The sequence below is a fragment of the Phoenix dactylifera genome, chromosome 3 (assembly GCF_051530095.1).
Source record: "Phoenix dactylifera cultivar Ajwa chromosome 3, Ajwa_hap1_PhDact_Kaust_v1.1, whole genome shotgun sequence".
Taxonomy (NCBI): Eukaryota; Viridiplantae; Streptophyta; class Magnoliopsida; order Arecales; family Arecaceae; genus Phoenix; species Phoenix dactylifera.
Window position 1 is genome coordinate 42,182,009 of NC_143192.1, and position 17,923 is coordinate 42,199,931.

General features: G+C 39.1%; 1 protein-coding gene across 3 annotated transcripts; it reads right to left on the minus strand.

The window, feature by feature from the left end:
* Positions 1–3,913: 3,913 nt before the first annotated feature.
* On the minus strand, positions 3,914–15,024 carry LOC103699582 (DHHC-type zinc finger family protein). 3 transcript variants are annotated; one of them, XM_008781602.6, is made up of 8 exons: positions 14,572–15,024; positions 11,371–11,623; positions 6,684–6,775; positions 6,465–6,536; positions 4,920–5,046; positions 4,750–4,835; positions 4,472–4,537; positions 3,914–4,384 (listed from the first exon to the last, which is right to left on the minus strand). In XM_008781602.6, the coding sequence occupies exons 1-8, from the start codon at positions 14,776–14,778 to the stop codon at positions 4,268–4,270; spliced, it is 1,020 nt and encodes a 339-aa protein (XP_008779824.4). In that variant the 5' UTR covers positions 14,779–15,024; the 3' UTR covers positions 3,914–4,267. The 3 variants fall into 3 exon arrangements, with proteins under 3 accessions (XP_008779824.4, XP_088574587.2, XP_008779828.3); XM_088718461.2 differs by having other exon boundaries at positions 4,472–4,574; XM_008781606.6 differs by lacking the exon at positions 6,465–6,536.
* Positions 15,025–17,923: the final 2,899 nt, after the last annotated feature.

The window sequence follows — 17,923 nt, forward strand, 5'->3', positions numbered from 1 at the left end:
CCACCCCGCTCTTCCCCTCCAAAACACCTCGCCAACGCCCAAAACCCCCCCGTTCCCCCTTCTCCCTCTCGTCGCCGGCATTCTCCCGATCTCCGACCACCTCGCCGGCTTCTCCCGGAACCACCTCGCCGGCTTCTCCCGAAATTTTTTTTTTTCACGGTTCGTGCTCCGTTCGGCACTGGATCGCCGAACAAAAGGCTTCTGTTCGGCTGAACAGTGCCGGACAGAAGCCTTCTGTTCGGCACTGTGCAGCCGAACAGATCTGTTCGGTTGAGGGTTGCCGAACAGAAGGCTTCTGTTCGGCACTGTTCAGCCGAACAGAAGGCTTCTGTTCGGCACTGTTCAGCCGAACAGAAGCCTTTTGTTCGGCGATCCAGTGCCGAACGGAGCACGAACCGTGAAAAAAAAAAAAAATTCGAAACAAGGTGGAACACGTACCTTTGCGGCCGATTCTTCGTCCCAAATCACTAGTTGCTTGTCCATGCTTCGAATGGGGCTTAAATCTCCTTCAAAGATCGCCTAAACGATGTAAATGGATCGAGGGGTTTAAGGGGGGTTTGGGGGGGGGTTTTTTTTTTCTTTTCAAAACGAAACGGAGGAGGAGGAAGGGGGGCGTATGAGAAAATTTCAAGGGCAATATGGTAATTACACTAAAGGTTAGTTTGGGTATTTTTTTTTTGGTTTTTGGGGGGTGTCCTGAGCAATAGGGGGGGTGTATATAGAACTACCCCCAAAGGTGGCATGCGGAGAGCTAAGATGGGGAGTCCAAGTAGAAAAATGGAGTACGCCTGAGGCTTACATGGCCGGGTTTGAGGGGTTTTGACCCGATGGATTGATGGGGTTAGATCTAGAGGATGCGCATGCATCTATTCCCATGTCGCCCTGTTTATTTGGAAGGTGACATGGAGGTGTCTGCCAATCAGGAGCATGCTGGCTAGAAGAGGAGTAAGGGTCTCTTCAGTTTGCGAGGTATACTCTGATGCGGAGGAGTCTATCGGGTCTGGCTTTTGCCTTGGTTGATGGTGCGGCTTTCATTAACACTTCGGGCTTTTTCAGTATGGGGTCATGTTTTCTTAGGATGCCCGTGGGCGGCTCGGATCTAGAGGTGCACTATGGCCTCTTCCTATACATGGCAGGGTATGTCATTGACTGAACATTTTTTTTCGACTTTTTGAAGGAATCCTCACGGAGGCCCGACACTATGGAGCGGAGGATCAGATGTGCTTACCTGACCTATCACATATGGTTAGATAAGAACATCCAAATCTTCGAGGATAGAAGGGTGCGCACCCAAGGATAGTGGTGGACAGAATATTACTTCATACTATTGAGATCATCAGTATCGCTATAGTGGCTTCTCTTGGGACGGTTAGGAACATTAGGATTCTCACTCAACTTATGCAGCGATCAGGATTGCCTTCGTCTCCTAGGAGCCCCCACCCCTTGGTTTTCTTAAAATAAATTTTGACATTAGTGCTTCTAAGGGGGGCGATAGCAGGGGAGTAGGCTTTGTTATTAAAGACCACAATGCTAGACTTCTGATGGCAGGGGGCCGACGTATCTTCGACGTTACTATCATTAAAGCAAAGCTGAGAGTTGCATGAAGGGGAATCATCTATGCGAGGCTTGTTCTGGGTGTGGACTGTATTCATCTAGAAGGAGACTCAGCTACAGTGATCAAGTGGATTCAAAGCCGGCACAGCGATGTTAGTGGGCAGTCGCTGCTCCACGACATGTACAGGCTATCAAAAGGGTGTGACTCCTTCCAAGCCACCCACGTCTATCGGAAGGTGAACAATACTGTTGACTGGGCCGCCTCCTTTGTAGCTCATCATTCTGAAGGGTTTCTTTGGAAGAATCAAGCGTTTGTTCCTTTCTTTCTTCGTCATTTCTCTTTTCTGATTTTGTTAGCTGCACGCATGTACGTTTAGTGTAAAACGCTATTGTATCAAAAAAAAAAAAAAAAAAGGAATCATATGCAGGGCCGAGCAGTGGCCCAAAAACTTTGAACAGAGAATCTTGGTCACTGGAGGGAGAACACAAGGCTGCATTTATTTGGAGATAAGATATAGGACTTGGAGCTAGAGTTCATGGCAACCAATCTTCACTCTTGCATTCTTGCATTTAAAATAAAATAAAAATATTCATGATATTAGTCATTAATTGGAAGATAAAAAACTTCAATTTAGGAAAAAAAAAGAATCCGAACATTTATGATCGTTCTGCCACTAGAAAAAGAGGGCTGGCATCAGATTCATGTTAGATCTCTCTTATCTCAAAGAAAAAGGGAGAGACCCATCCATTTTAAGATTACCCAAGTTCAAAATTGATTTACATCATCCAAAACTCAACCTTTGATTTTCTTTCCTCTCTTTTGTTCGGTAAAGATATTAGGTTATAAAAGGAGCAGCAGCATCTGAACCATTTTGTGATGCAACTTGAGAAGTGGATCTATGTCTGTAATATCATCGACTCACGCATTCACATTTTCTGTACACATCTAAATGGGATCATATCCATTAACTCATCAAATTCCGTAATAATGAATTATTCGTTGTAGATATAATTAGTGAGCTTATAATATATTGAACTCTCACAACTGTTAATATTCTTCCCACCATGATCATTAATTGTTAGAGAGCTCCTGCAACTTCCCTAAAAGTGGGCGAGTTACTGTTTTGTAATCAAGTCATCCTTCTATGTTCCAGCTTGTTTTCAGATGATTGGTTCCATATATGTGCAGACACAAACATCAATTTATCTCATTTTCATTGCACATATTTAAACAATGGAAGGTTAGAGGTCAAGAAAGAGGAATCAAATATTGGAAGACCAAATGGAAACCAACTAAAGATCTCAAACCAGAGAGCATGGATTGCAACTTTCTCCTGCCTTCTCGTGCCTCTGCTTCCATCGACTCCCTTATTCAGTGTAAAGGACATGGATGCGAACCCAAGGACAACTAAATTGTCTGAAGAAGAGACACGGGAGACTGCAGTCCTGCGCTTCCCAGTAGCAGACTGCAAGAGTGGGGCTACTCTCTAAAGCTGAATACGGAGGTCATGCGCGTCTCGCTATGAGCAATAGCTTGTTCTTTTGTCCAATGCGCATTATTAAGCTTGCCGACGGTTTATCCTAATCTCTTTATCATAGGATTTTGTTTCATCACCATGGGTATATTTAAAGCATTTGATCTGGTAATTTGATGGTTTACTTATTATATCATGACCGGATTATGTAATGATTTCCACGAGGCATGCATTCTAATTCTAATGCTAACACTGTATAAAAGCAGCTAATTTTTCTAACTTTTTAATTTCTATAATGGCCCAAGGTAGATCTTTTTTCCCCTCAGAGATTTAAACCATGCTCAGCTTCTACAAGAAAGAGGAAAACTCTCCTTTTTTAACTTGCAAAGTCCAAATTTATAACATAATATACAACTCCAACTAAACAAATCTTAAACAATTTCCTCAAAAAGATATATTTCAACAAATGCATGCAATTTTTTTTTTTTTTATGACAACTATCTAACCCCAGCAATCTAGTTCAGAATCACAAACCCAAATTGAGGAAGGTAAACCAGGTTTTTGGCACATTAATGCATGGGATTCAGGTGTCAGTTGAGGGTCAAGATGCGAACTTTGCCCCTGGCAGTTCCGTAAAGAACCTCGCTTTGCAGCCGTTCCATGGACCTTGTGGGGGACAAATAGCACTTATTCTTTTTAACTTCATGCATAATGTAGAATCTCATGGAGCAATAGAATCCAAGAAAGCAGCGAGTTACCTTCCAACCAATCACTAATCATCTGACGACCACAGAAGCCAATTCTTGTCTTTTTTGAAACAAGTCTGCAACAGTTAAGCAATCAAGGATTTCACAGTTTACAAAATCAAACAAGTCTTTTCGACATTTTTTTTTTGATAGGAGCTGAACACTTCTTTTATTTATGAGCAACTTAAGATAGATAAATGACAACCTCAGTCCAAGATGATAAAGAAATCCTAGAATGAATTTCTTTGTGAAAATAGACGAGGTTAATCGTTCTTTCACTTGTTACTGCATATTGTTTTCTTAGCACACAGAAGACTCACAGGAGAACCAACATTTACAATTTCCCAGTCATCCGAACAGATGATCTTATCAAAACAAAATTGAGAAAATTAATACACGAGATGAAAACTATACATAAACTAATTAGCCACACAATGAATAGCTCGTTAATGACCAGTTCAGGCACGGAAGCAATGTTAGATCTACCATTCTTTACGTTTCAACATCTGAACGGGTTGGGAAATCTAGGCCTTGAAGTGCAGGCATCTTTTCTAAATCCTCTTGTGAGTACAATGGCAGAAACCAGAGCAATTTTTTAGTGCCAAAAACCTATAATAACATAATAATATCAGAAGGGAAAATAAGAAGCAAACAGAATTTCTGGAAATAATAAACGTCCTAGACAAATGGTATCACCTGTTCGAAATTTCTCCTCTTTCCTAAGTCATATTTCCATACAGCTCCTTTCTTCTTCTCGTGAACCTAATATGGGTAGCACAATCATACAGGCAAATTGACCCTTATACAATGGTTATATGTAAGTATATAAACATATGAATTTTTTTTTTCAGGAGAACAACAAGAATACTACGAACCTGGTACACACTATAGCCTTATGTTGTATAACGAACATAAAAATATGATATGACAAATAGAAAAAAATATATATGTAATTTAAAATTGTTCTATATTACCTCTATTGTCGTGGTATTGCTCAAAACAAGAGATGTGTGCATGACCACAAAACAGAGAAGGCTCAGTGCAAAAGCTAGATTCAGAACTGCATCAAAGAACAACCTGTCAGAACTGCCTCACTGCAGAATTATTATAGATATAGTGATAAATGTTTGTGACAAAAGCTTACCAAAAGCAAGAAATGTAACAGCAAGCTTGCCAGGGGAGCTATTATGATTCCTTGCATCACCAAAGAACTTGACAAAACGTGGAAGTAATGCAACAGCATCTAAAACCGTCTCGAGGAAAGTATAGAGCTAAGCAACAAAAATAAAAAAGTAGTTAAACTGTTAGACCTAATGCAATATCAAAAAACAAAGAAAGCATTGAAACCATTTCCATAGAAACAGACTATGTAATTAGTAACAGTATAGTTAGAGACTTATAATGCTTAGCTTTGGTTCAGTCTTTTACAATCTTCTTGGCATGCTGGCTGAAGTGAATTATGGCATCACGAGAAAAGTAGCAAATAAAGATACCCTTACTGAAGTTCACAATACAATGATCTAGCATGGCTTGCTTAATAGCTAGCACCTCGAGCTTTGCCTTTTTGATGGTTAGCACCAGCTAGCATGATGTAACTATTTTTTTCCACACCCATGACGAGGATTGTTAATAAATGTCCTTCTGGTTGTAAATTTCGGACATAAAATACTTGTCTAAAATGAAAAAGTTAACAGAAGCTTGCATTCCTTTATTGAGAGAAGGAAATCCAAAAAATGTCCGATAAGCACATTTCATCCGTCTGGCTCGTCTCAACTAATTCCAACTTTTGTTAGTTCCTTAATCCCTTAAGAAACAAAAGAAGCCAGTTTTAAATGCAGTAATCCCTTAAGAAACGAGGAGCAATAGATCTATATACACAATTTACAGTTTATCATCGCGCTCATCTCCAGTAGCTATACATAGTAAGGATGCAGGTAAGACATCCAATACACAACTTTATATATCTGAATTTTCTAGTATCCTCAAACCAATAACAGTTCATATGCTGACTAGATAATAGAAAAAGCACTAATAATCATGAACCTTCTTGGTGAAGTCTGCCACCTTCTATGGAGCCCCAGAAGCAGGGGCAACCTACAAGAATGAAAATGAAAATTGCTGTGTGCTATTCAGAAATTTCAGGAAGCAATAATGCCCTCTTGGGATGACATAGTCCTGAGTTTCCATAATGTAGTTGTGGCAAAAGAAAATGAGTTATTTGCTGTCCTTCATTTCAAAACATGTATTTTCAACAGAAACATGCAATAACATAACATTGGCACTTGATAATGATATATCTATGACAAGAATGGTAAAAAACATACAGGAAACAAGTGTATACAATACCTGTCAGTGACAGATGTAACAGAAGATTTAGGAGAAAATATACTGAAAAATAGATACCAATAGACTGAAACAGCGGATGGAGAAACATGTAAAAATGTTTTGTATGTAAAAAAGTTTTGTAGGCTCAAAATAAGATTGCAGTAGTAAATATTAATCTACCTATGCTAAACTCTCACTTATTTCATCCAATTTTGTACATGTGCAACATTCTTTCAAGAACAATCTTGTACCTTGGTTGTTCTGGTCAGCTGTTCCAAGCTGACAGCTTTTTTAGTGAAAAATCTCTATTCATATTCAGCAAAATTTGGATTGGTTTATTAAACAAAAGATACCACCTACTTACGCAGACAGTTGGCCAAGGGTGCCAAAGTGTCCAGGTATCTTCAAGTGCCTGACACTTGAACCTACAAAACTCCTGACACATGGACACGGATAATAGAAACAGTATTGGTTTAGGCAATCAAAAGATGCAAGCTCCATATCTCAACTACAACTTCTCAACCAGAGTCTTACGAACAAATTAAATTGATAGGCATTTCACATCAAAGAATTCTGAGCATACCAGAAAAAGAAGAAAACATTTATAGTTGCGTGCTCCAACACAGTTGACAACCCATACACAATGATGATCCATCTTCAGGACGCATCTTTGACCTACAAAAGTCAAGCATATCAGATGAAATTTGAACCAAAAACTAGAGTAGCTTACACCTAAGCCATTGAACAATAGGTACCAACTTAATACTGTAATAGATTACATAGCCAAAAAACACAATGTTGAAGGCAAATCTACACCTTCCAAAGAATAAATTATTGTACTATTAGCTTCATAATTTGTTATGACAGACTGGGCCAACTTATTCCATGCAGCACATGCATGCCAGGGGTTGGCTGATACACGACACTGGAGGTTGCCCAGCCATTTTAATAGCCAGTTTCATTCTGCCCATAACAGCCCGCACCAAGCCATGCCAGTTTGATATGCTCAGCAAGGACAAGTAAGAACTCGCACCAAGCCAAAAGTAATCTAAAACCTCTTTTTTTTCTCTCTCTCTAATTCCAACAAAAATTACGAAGGTGGAGTTATTTGATACAGAATTTTATAATACTAAATTGAGGGGAGACACGTTAACATAACATAATTTTTTATGTTCATACAGCACTAATAGTCTAATACAGAATGAAGGAATACAAAGATTTGTATTAAATAGTATGATGTGATTGTTTCCAGGTTCTCTTTTGATAATATCCAATGCTAATTTAAATAGAATTGTTTTACTTCATTCTAAATCAGGTGTATATCAGTAGTGTTGTATCGTGATATCTCAGTATTTCATGATATAATAAATTAATTTCTAAGAATGATTTCTCTGTTTTTCATAACATTATGTGTTTTAGCAATGATTGTTGCATATTCTAATATGCTACACAATATTAGGGCGTAATATTGTGCCATATCACCTTAGATAACACAGTGCATAGCAACCAACATGGACACGTCTTAATTTTTGATTGGGGTCCTTTTTTTTTTGGAACAAGTAACACCTAAAGCTGAGTCTGGTTCGGAACAGAACTGGGTTAAGACACTCTCATCAAAATGGAAACGACAGTGGATGCCAATTGCCCCTTCATAAGGAATTTACCATCACCTGTTTCTTAGACACAGTGCTATGAGGAGAATATGGGACCAGGTTTTACAAGCACTGAACATCAATGGTTCCCCATCTAATATGCCCGCTCTGTGGTCAACTTGGTTTCAAAGGAATACTCAATAGCTAATTAGACAAGCTTGGGATCACCTGAAAATTCCAATTTACTGGGCAATTTGGAAAGAAAGGAACCATCTTGTCTTCCTAAAGAAATCCAACCCAGTTTCATCTATACTGAAATACCGTACTCATCGTTTATTGACCGGTTGCTTTCAAACCACAGAACCTATAATAGTTGTCAATGTATTTCCAGACTTCCACATGATATCAGACTGTAGACTCTTTTGGTTTATTAGTTGAATAAATTTGGGTGGGTTCCCACTCCCTTTTAATCAAAAAAAAAAAAAAAGAATTGGGTTGAGATGGAATAAAGCCTGTCTAACCCGCCTACTCTTAACTATTTTTGTCAAACACCTTTTAGCAACCAACTTTATTTCATGGGGCAATTAGATAAAATGGCATTTTATAAACTAAAGAGCATTACTTTTTTCCTTCTAGCTTGGAGTAAATTATTTCACACTACAGGGTGATGTAGTTAAGTCTGGATTCAAGTGGGGGTTAAGAATATTTTGACTCGTTTATTCCGAGATTACTGCCTAAGAGTCTTAAAAACATGTTCAGAATAGTTCACTAACAAAAAAAAAGGGCCCAAAACATGTGCATCCCCCCATGTCCATCTGTGCAAGTGAAATTGTTCACTTGCTTTATAGCATGCTTTTGTGAGCCAAGCACTATCACAGGCATGCATCAGCATGCAGCACTTTAACCTTCAATTTTAACAGATATTCTAGAGATCCTTACCAAGAGATGATAAAGAAACAAAAACAGAAGGAACTCGCCATGTTAAGGAGTCAAGATTTTTCTCATTTAAATCTAACAACTATAGGCTTCTCCATGGCATGCATCAATCATGGGTTTTCTATGATTCTATGTTTATGTTCTGACATTTGTTGTGAATTTTTAACTATCATACATATCTGGGATCTATTGTCTCCATTTCCCTCTAAAATATCAAATTAATTTCTGCGATATTTACAAGATGTCATATTTTTTAACATTAAGATAGAAGCACAGCACTGTAGCTTTTTCATCTTTACACATTAACGTTGATGTTTTCTTAATTTGCAAAGCATAATCCATTAACCATTAGAAGACCTCTCTTGAGAAAGGTTGCAAAGTACGGTTAAAGAACATCTTGGCATCTAATCCAAGCAATGCCCTGATATGACAGACTTCTAAACGGCCAATAGTGGACAGACAAAATACACAATGTGGTTAAGATCGGGATCAAGTCGTAAATCATAGAAGGAGCTAAATCATATTGGATTGTGAATCGGATCATAGACCATAATTCTTTTTATCTCTTTCAAAAATTCCTGAACATAAAAGGACTGTGAAAATTGGAATATGGGTCAACTACAAAGTGCATGAATGGTGAATAAAAATGCATACATACAACTAGTCTAGTTTTCACCAATTTAGGCTCATACATAGTGTTTCCAATGAAACAAAAGTTCTGTTCGGTTTGGTTATTCAGTATGTTTATATACCATCTATCAATTTAAGTATCCTTCAATGTAGAATGCTTTAGAATAAACAAGGATAATATTTTAACATATGATTGTAAAAATATAAAAAGTTGTTAACTTATTCATAACTTTATGAACTCCAATAACCGACTTGTTAATTTTACTATTTGAGTTTTATTAGTGATAAGTAATTTAAGAGTCATATGGTAACAAAGTAGTAGAAAATGGATCAAGACATGATTTAATAATATAAATAACATAATCCAATTGGATCCTGTGATCAAAAGGAATGTATAGTCCATCATATGGATCTAAATCTTGTGATCTTAAATTGATCCTAATCTGAGGATGGGATTCAGATCGTTTCGGGCTATTTTGATTCGGATTGTAAGATCCAGCTCGTGAATCATAAGATTTTAACAACAATGCATACAAGCGACTCTTCCATGTGGTTGGCATAAGATCCATTTCTCTTAGTTTCTTTTGAAAGCAAGTGGACAATACATCTTATATACCATTGCTTTTCACCTTATATTTCTTCAAATGACTTAATGTGTGACAAGGGAAGTACAATATCTCATTTTAGCTCATTTCTTATGGGGGTAAGAAGACAAAAGTTTTAGCACCTTCATTCACGGGTTGTCATTTTGATCTGGTAACTGGTAAGAAATCTCTTGAGAGAACAAAGGAAGCAACCTCATCTCCCCTTCCCCAACAAAAAAAACAAAAAGAAAGAACATAAAGATGACTACTTTTTTTCTTTCTTTCCAGAATTTCTATTCTCCATATTCTCTCTATTGGCTTTACGCACCCTCCAACCTCATCTTGTGACTAGCATACCCTTTTCTCGCTTCTTTTTATTTATTCTCATTTCCATCTTGTGACTAGCAAAATTGGCTTTACGCACCCTCCAACCACTTCTCCTTCTCTCTTCTTCCTTCATTTCTTTCTTTTTTTCTTCTTCCTTCATTTATTTCTTTGTTCTTCTTCCATTCTACTTGCCTCTTTTTGCCACTGAGAGTAGAATCCTCCAAATTTTTCCTACTTTCTTGTTTGTTCTCCTCCTTCACCCTCCATTCCAATCCTAAACCCCACTCCCATTAGACTCACCACCAATTTTGCTATGTCTCTTTCTTCTTTCTTCATCTTATCAGAGCTGGAATTCAAGAACGGCAGCAGAAAGAGCATTTGTCCTTCTTGTTGGTTGCTCAACTTGAAAAAACTTCCACCTCCTATTTTAAATCTTATCCTACTATCAACTATTTTCATTCCTACAGCCTTAGAGATATTCTACCTTAAAATAGTTTGTTACTATCAAGAAGCCCAGGCCTGCAGTCCAAAAGCCTAGATCTGAAATTTTAAAGCAGATCATTATTTTTCTGATAGACTTCTCTGTTTCTCCCGATTACACAGCCGAACAGCTTCTTTTTTTTTTTTGGTGGCGGTACAGGACTTATGGTTTAACAAGGCTTCCATTTACATATTTTAATAGAGTAACCTTGAAATCAACATTATGGAGGTAACATAGGTAATATGCTGCCCAAGTTCGACTACATATTAGATGGGCCTAAAATTAATATATGCATTATATCAGATAGGATATTTACGTGGCCCTCAAGCGAAGAATGGGCACAGACATTTTTGAGCAACCACTAAGATGAACTAGTTGGACAAAAAGCAATAATCTATAAGACAAGCATGCAGGTGCATGTGTGCATGCATGTAGACCATGCTCAAGAATGCGCATAAATAGATTGACAGGTAGATAGACATAGATATACATAAATACACAAACACAATTGTTATTCTCGATGTGTGATACTATAAATAAGATAGTTTGAATTGTAAAACAAAAGATAATTTTGATAAGTGCAGTCTCCTACATAGCATGGAAAAGGACCTCTCTTTTTTTTTTATGTTCGAGCAGAAGTTTGGGCCAAGAAATTATGCCAACAAAAATAGATCTATTTGGCAAGCTTCTAACTCAGTCAGCAAGAGTGTCTTGACTTACAAACAGAACAGTGATGGCAACGTGGAGGTTTGCTATTGTGACAGCGACTGCAGTAGCCTATAGTTGGTCTTCTTTCCAACCCCTCTGAACTGGGCCATGCAGAAGCCCTGGTCTCAGGAGCAACATAATCAGATAATGTCACGGAACTTCCAATTTCTAAGTTCTCTTCTTCAAGTGTTGGTCTCCAATTTAGAGGAACAGAACCCGGGTCAACAAAAACTACCATAAAATAACTCCATATTAACAAAGCAAGCTGCAGAAAGAAAGATATCCTTGAAGAATTTCAAAAACATAATTGAATTTAATATAGTCATTGTTTATTTAATAGCAGCAACTAGAAGATGGATATAAGATGACTTGAAGCCAAAACAAATTCCATGCAGAAGCGTTGAAATAACAAAAAAGAAAGATATCCTTGAAGAATTTCAAAAACATACTTGAATTTAATATATCCATTGTTTATCTAATAACAGCAAATAGAAGATAGATAAAAGATGACCTGAAGCCAAGAGAGAAAACAAGAATTTCATACTTGATTAGAGATCATTACCAGTAATTAACTTAGGCAAGAACATTCAAGATTGTCTGAGCAAAACACCTAAAGGAGTCATTTGTAGGATAAGTAACCACTGTCCAAAAGCACAAAAAAATTCAAAAACTACAAAGGATACAGAGATGGTCCTCTTTAGTTATTTCCCATCATGAACTCCTAATGTAACATGGAGCATCTCGTGTGTTATTTCTCACATGTTATTTCACATCATGAACTCCCAGTGCAACAAGGTGTATCTCATATGCCTGAGGTAAAGTTTCATCATCCAGGAAGTAGTAAAGGAATGTGCCGATAGAAAAGTATATGGTCAAATGTATATGGAAGTACTGGTATCTAGAAGAGACATATGAAATGGCTTAGGATAAGAACACATTTATAACTCCATGGAAATGTTGTCTGTCATGGTTTGCCAAGACACTGACTGGATTGAGAAAACCAGTTCACAAGGTGATATGTCATTAACTGACAATGATGACCTTCTGAGAAGAAACAGGTAAAAGTTTTGCTTAAGGACATGTGGAAGCTCTTTTAAAATATCTCCTGATGCAGAAAGGTAGGAAAAAGGGATCGTTAAGATACAAGGGAATCTAAGATACTCAAATGTAAATATAAGTCTCAGCAGAATTTCCTGTTAACTCTGAAATTCAAGGTAAGATACAAGGGAATTTCCTTTAGCAGATGTTTACATGAGGTAAGAATTTAGGCTTTAGACAGAAGCTTCAAAAGGTCATGTCTAAGGTAGATGAACAAACTTCTCTGGCTCTGTGTGTGCACGCATGAGTGCAAGAGAAAGAGTAAGCAAGCCCAACCACCATGTGTGATTTTGAAACATTGCTTCAAGGCAATGTCTTAATTTTCAAACAATTGATTTCCCAACAGTTATCGCCACACATATTATACAAGGCATCATTTGGACAGGGAACCTAGTTGACTAAGGGAAATAAATGCAAGCAGCACAGAAGCAACATGCTAGAATGATAGTTTGAAAGTCCATACCATTGGTCATGACCTACATCAGTAAAAATGTTTACCAACCCAAAATTCATATGTTTGGCAGTTTCTAATCTATTGATCAAATGGGTGAAAAAATAGTTAGCTATCATGGTGTAATTTTAGTAGCCAGAATCTTCTATATGGTAACATGCATTCTTCAGAATCATCTTGGAATCTCAAACCTGCACATGTTTTTAAGCATTTCCTTACCAAAAAGGTTTCTAAAATATTATATTCCCCTCGCCCTCATCTATCCCAATTCTAGCAACGAAGGGCACAATCTAATATTTTGTTATGACTATAACTTTTGTAAATTATGATAAATAGTGTTCATTTTCAATTTAAATGCCAAACATAGAACATTAATGCAATTGGCAACATCCGTTTTTGCATCAAATTAATACATAGGAAAGAGCCCATCAAAAACTACAATGTTTTTGGTCTCTAGGCAATTTTAGTGGTGTAGATTAAATCAATAGTGCAGATCTTTAATTTGAATAACCCATCAATGATTTTGAATTGTGAATTCTATGCCAAAGATTTAAGCTCTGGTGTGCAATATGTATATATAAACATTAACCCCATTATTTCAACACCCATCCCTGCCCCATGAACTTGAGGATAACTTGTGGCATGATTAAAAAAAAAGGGAAAAACTTTGGATGTCAACATGGCTCCACGGTTGCTCATCGCACTCCTCTAGTATCAATTGTCACAAACTTATGAACTTCTTCATGCTAAATTTTGTGCAGCACTCAATCTAGCATCGCCTTGAAGAGCCAAAACTATACAAGAGCATCGAATGATGCCACTTCTCATTAATTTAATTGGTGCGATCGTTTTAGAAAAATTCACATAAAACCATACAATTCTCCTCACAGCTCAGTGGCAATAGTGTGATAGGGAGCCTAAAATTCAAGAAAGACCTAGATTGCGCTTAAGAAGCCAAGAACTCTAGTTAAGAAACATAAAATCTTTTAGCACAACCTCCCTTAATGCAACTTCCCTCACCATATACTCATGGGTTCAAGTGACTATCTCCTACACTTGGCGAGGTCCAAAAGTTGAAGTTTCAAGCATGCAACAACAGGCTCATACTGCTATGCGAGCCTAATGCAAGGTTTGGCTCAACCCTCAAGCCCGAAGCTGAAGCCCAGGCTTGGCTAACAACAAAATTAGCTAGCACAGCTTGTTGACATCCCTAATAATCAATTTTCAGTAAAGATATCAGCACTTTCTACTCCGTCCACCTTAATTCATCAATCAAAAACTCCAGCTGTAACCGACACATAAGATTACTTATCCCACCAATCTTGGGATTTCACGCTAATCTACCCCACCAACAACGGCGCATCCCCTGTCCAATGTACATCAAATTCCATACTGTCGAAGAAGACATACACATTTTACTTTACCAAACTCATTTTGCTAACACTTGTCATCATGATCAGCTAAAATCGTAGGTTAAATTGTTCATGTGCAGCAGTCCAAAGCATTCAAAATTGTTCATTAGTGATATTTCCAACCTAAAGTAATTTCTTCGACAGCAGTGTGACGTTGGGGAAAGCAGACAAAGCTAGATCCCGTCACCGTAATTAAATAATTAGAACAGATCATATACAACAAGCGAAGGATGAGCGAGTGACTTCAAGTACCAGGAGATGGAAGACGATGACGATGGCGAGGGCGAGGACGGAGACGAGGCCGCCAACGAAGAGGCGCGGGCCCCAGGCGATGACGATGACGGCGCAGTAGGAGACGGCGATGATGGAGGCGACGAGGAGGATCATGAAGTAGCCGAGGACCTTGAGCCCAGAGCAGAGGCGGAAGGGGTTGGCTCCGCGGCAGCACTCCATGCCCATGGCGGTGGCTTTGGGACCCCCCCTACTAATGTCCACCAGAAGCCCTAGGCCGTACGCCGGTCGCCGCCCTCCGCCGCCTCGCGCCGGGAAAAGCCGCTTCCAGATCCCCGCTGCCAGCTTCTCCGCTAACCGGTTGCCGTGAGTCCGCCGTAAAGAATACTGGGGAGGGGCGGCTGTCGGTCCTTACCGCACCATCTCTCTTTCTTATGCCATAAGCTGAAGTAAACCAATGCGTTTAACTACTCTGCTGTTCCCCAAAATGATTCTCGAGTTGGCACAGATGAAGTCGTTAAGTTGTGCCGACTACATGGAGCGCCGCCATTTTGGGCTGACAACCGTAAAATGGGTAGTTCTATATACACCCCCCCTATTGCTCAGGACACCCCCCAAAAACCAAAAAAAAAAAACCCAAACTAACCTTTAGTGTAATTACCATATTGCCCTTGAAATTTTCTCATACACCCCCCCCTTCCTCCTCCTCTGTTTCGTTTTGAAAAGAAAAAAAAAAAACACCCCTCAAACCCCCCTTAAACCCCTCCTCCCCCGTTCCCCCTTCTCCCTCTCGTCGCCGGCATTCTCCCGATCTCCGACCACCTCGCCGGCTTCTTCCGAAACCACCTCGCCGGCTTCTTCCGAAATTTTTTTTTTCACGGTCCGTGCTCCGTTCGGCACTGGATCGCCGAACAAAAGGCTTCTGTTCGGCTGAACAGTGCCGAACAGAAGCCTTCTGTTCGGCAACCCTCAACCGAACAGATCTGTTCGGCTGCACAGTGCCGAACAGAAGGCTTCTGTCCGGCACTGTTCAGCCGAACAGAAGCCTTTTGTTCGGCGATCCAGTGCCGAACGGAGCACGAACCGTGAAAAAAAAAAAATTTCGGAAGAAGCCGGCGAGGTGGTTCCGGGAGAAGCCGGCGAGGTGGTCGGAGATCGGGAGAATGCCGGCGACGAGAGGGAGAAGGGGGAACGGGGGGTTTTGGGCGTTGGCGAGGTGTTTTGGAGGGGAAGAGCGGGGTGGGGGGGGGGGGGGTTTGGGGGGTGTAGAGAGCAATTTAGGTGAGGGGGTGGGGAGGGTGGGGGGTAATTTAGGAATTTTTAATTTTTTAGGGGTGTCCTTAGCAAATGGGGGGGTGTAGAGAGTATTTAATTTTTTTTTAATTTTTGGGGGGTGTCCTGAGCAATAGGGGGGGTGTATATAGAACCACCCCCGTAAAATTGGCGAAGCTACCGAAGGAATTTCCCAAATTAACCTCTGGAAGTCTGTAGCTTCCGTAGAGCATATAGATTATTTTTTTCCAAAAAATGACCTCTCTCTCTAATTTACGGCGGCGGCTCATACACAACTCATGTGGATACAGCCCATAAGATCAAAAAGAATAAGAGAATATAAAGATGATTGAATCAAGGATAGGTTGTCCTAAGTGAAACCTCCGGAGTGCTGAGCTGCTAAGGATGCCATCCAGTCAGCCGCACTGTTAGTCTCTCTATAGGCATGAGTGGCCTGATGGGAGGAATACTCGTCCAAAAATCGGCGGATGTCATGAATCATTCGCAGCCCGCTAGTGTCATTGCCCAGATCCAGTCGATTACCATGACCGAGTCTCTCTCAAGGATAATGTAATCCGTCCCTAGCACACGTCTTGTGTAGAAGATGCCTTCCCATGCCACTCTGGCCTCCACCCCGTTCACTATCTGCTCAAAGATCCGGCGCCCTCCGACCACCACCAATCGAGCCTTCTGATCTCTGATGACAAATTCTGCACCTCCACTGCCTCCAACCTCGCTAACACCGTCGTCGAATTTTATCTTGAGAAAAGCCAATTAGTGGGAGCTCCCAGGATATAGATATAGTCCTGGGTTTGACAACAACTTTCTCAATATAGTACCCAAAATTTTTTTATATGCAATGCATCTCTTCATGTAAAAAAAAATATTGCAATTTTTCTCTTGTTTGATAAGTATATACCCATTTTATTGGGCTAGTAACATCAGGGATCGAGGCATATGAGGAGATCTGTTATGCTAATTTATGTTGTTTCATGGGTTCAGCCAGGAGGGATTCCCACTTAAGTGAAATGGCCCAATATCATGTTTTGTTTTTCAGAGTTTTATACTAGGATAGGGAGTGTGGCTGACAAAGCAAGAGAGGCAAGTGGTTTTTCATGATTCTTGAGAGGGGATTTGAAAACTTGTAGCCATTAGTCTGATTTTATAGTGAATTTTTACTCGGATCTTCCATGTGGTTTTTCCTCGTTGGATGTCTTTGCATTGAAATCTTGGAATTCTTGTATTGGCTCTTCAGAGTGTTTGCTGATATCCCTCTTTAGATCATCGTCGAGTTTTATTTATTTTTTCTGCATTATTTTTTGTGAAAATACCTCCTATAGATACTTGCAAATTGTTCCCATTGACAAATCATTATGTCCTATTCAGCCTATTTTTTAAAATTGCGTGAGGTGTTTTATTAGTTGTGTATGCTTATAACTACCATTACATATTTTTACTTCTATTTCGATATGCAACACTTTGTCTATAGTCATATGGTTGATATAATTCTGCTGCATAATTTGTGGCTTCCAGTAGAGATAGTGTTTCGGACCTCCAAAAATGCATGGCTATATCTATCGACTTCTATGGAGTGCATAAGACTTATCTAAAATCTCTCTTCATTTCAATAAACATATAAAGTGAGAAAAACTGTCATTCGATCGAACAACTAAATGTACTTGCATTGAAGGAGTGAGCTCAAAATCGACAAATGGTACGAGATGAAATTGACTATTGACTTTCAACTTTTATATGATATAAACTGTAATATATATATAAATAAATAAAATAAGTATAGACTAGCCGTCAACATGTACAATATGAGCAAGTTAAAAGAAAATTAAGAAATAGTGGAAGTTGTTACGCATACTCTTGTTTTAAATTTATGATATTATTTTATTTACAAAATTTATCAAAAGATGTCTCCATACATCCTCCATTGAGTATATATATTAGTACTAGGGTTACTGCTGAGCCTACAACTCGATACTTGACCTGAAGAAGGCCTCAACCCATCAATTAGTAGGTTGGGCAAGGGTCCACATTAAAATTTTAGATCAAACCCGAGTTTGAGATTTTCAGAACCGATGCAACCTGGTCC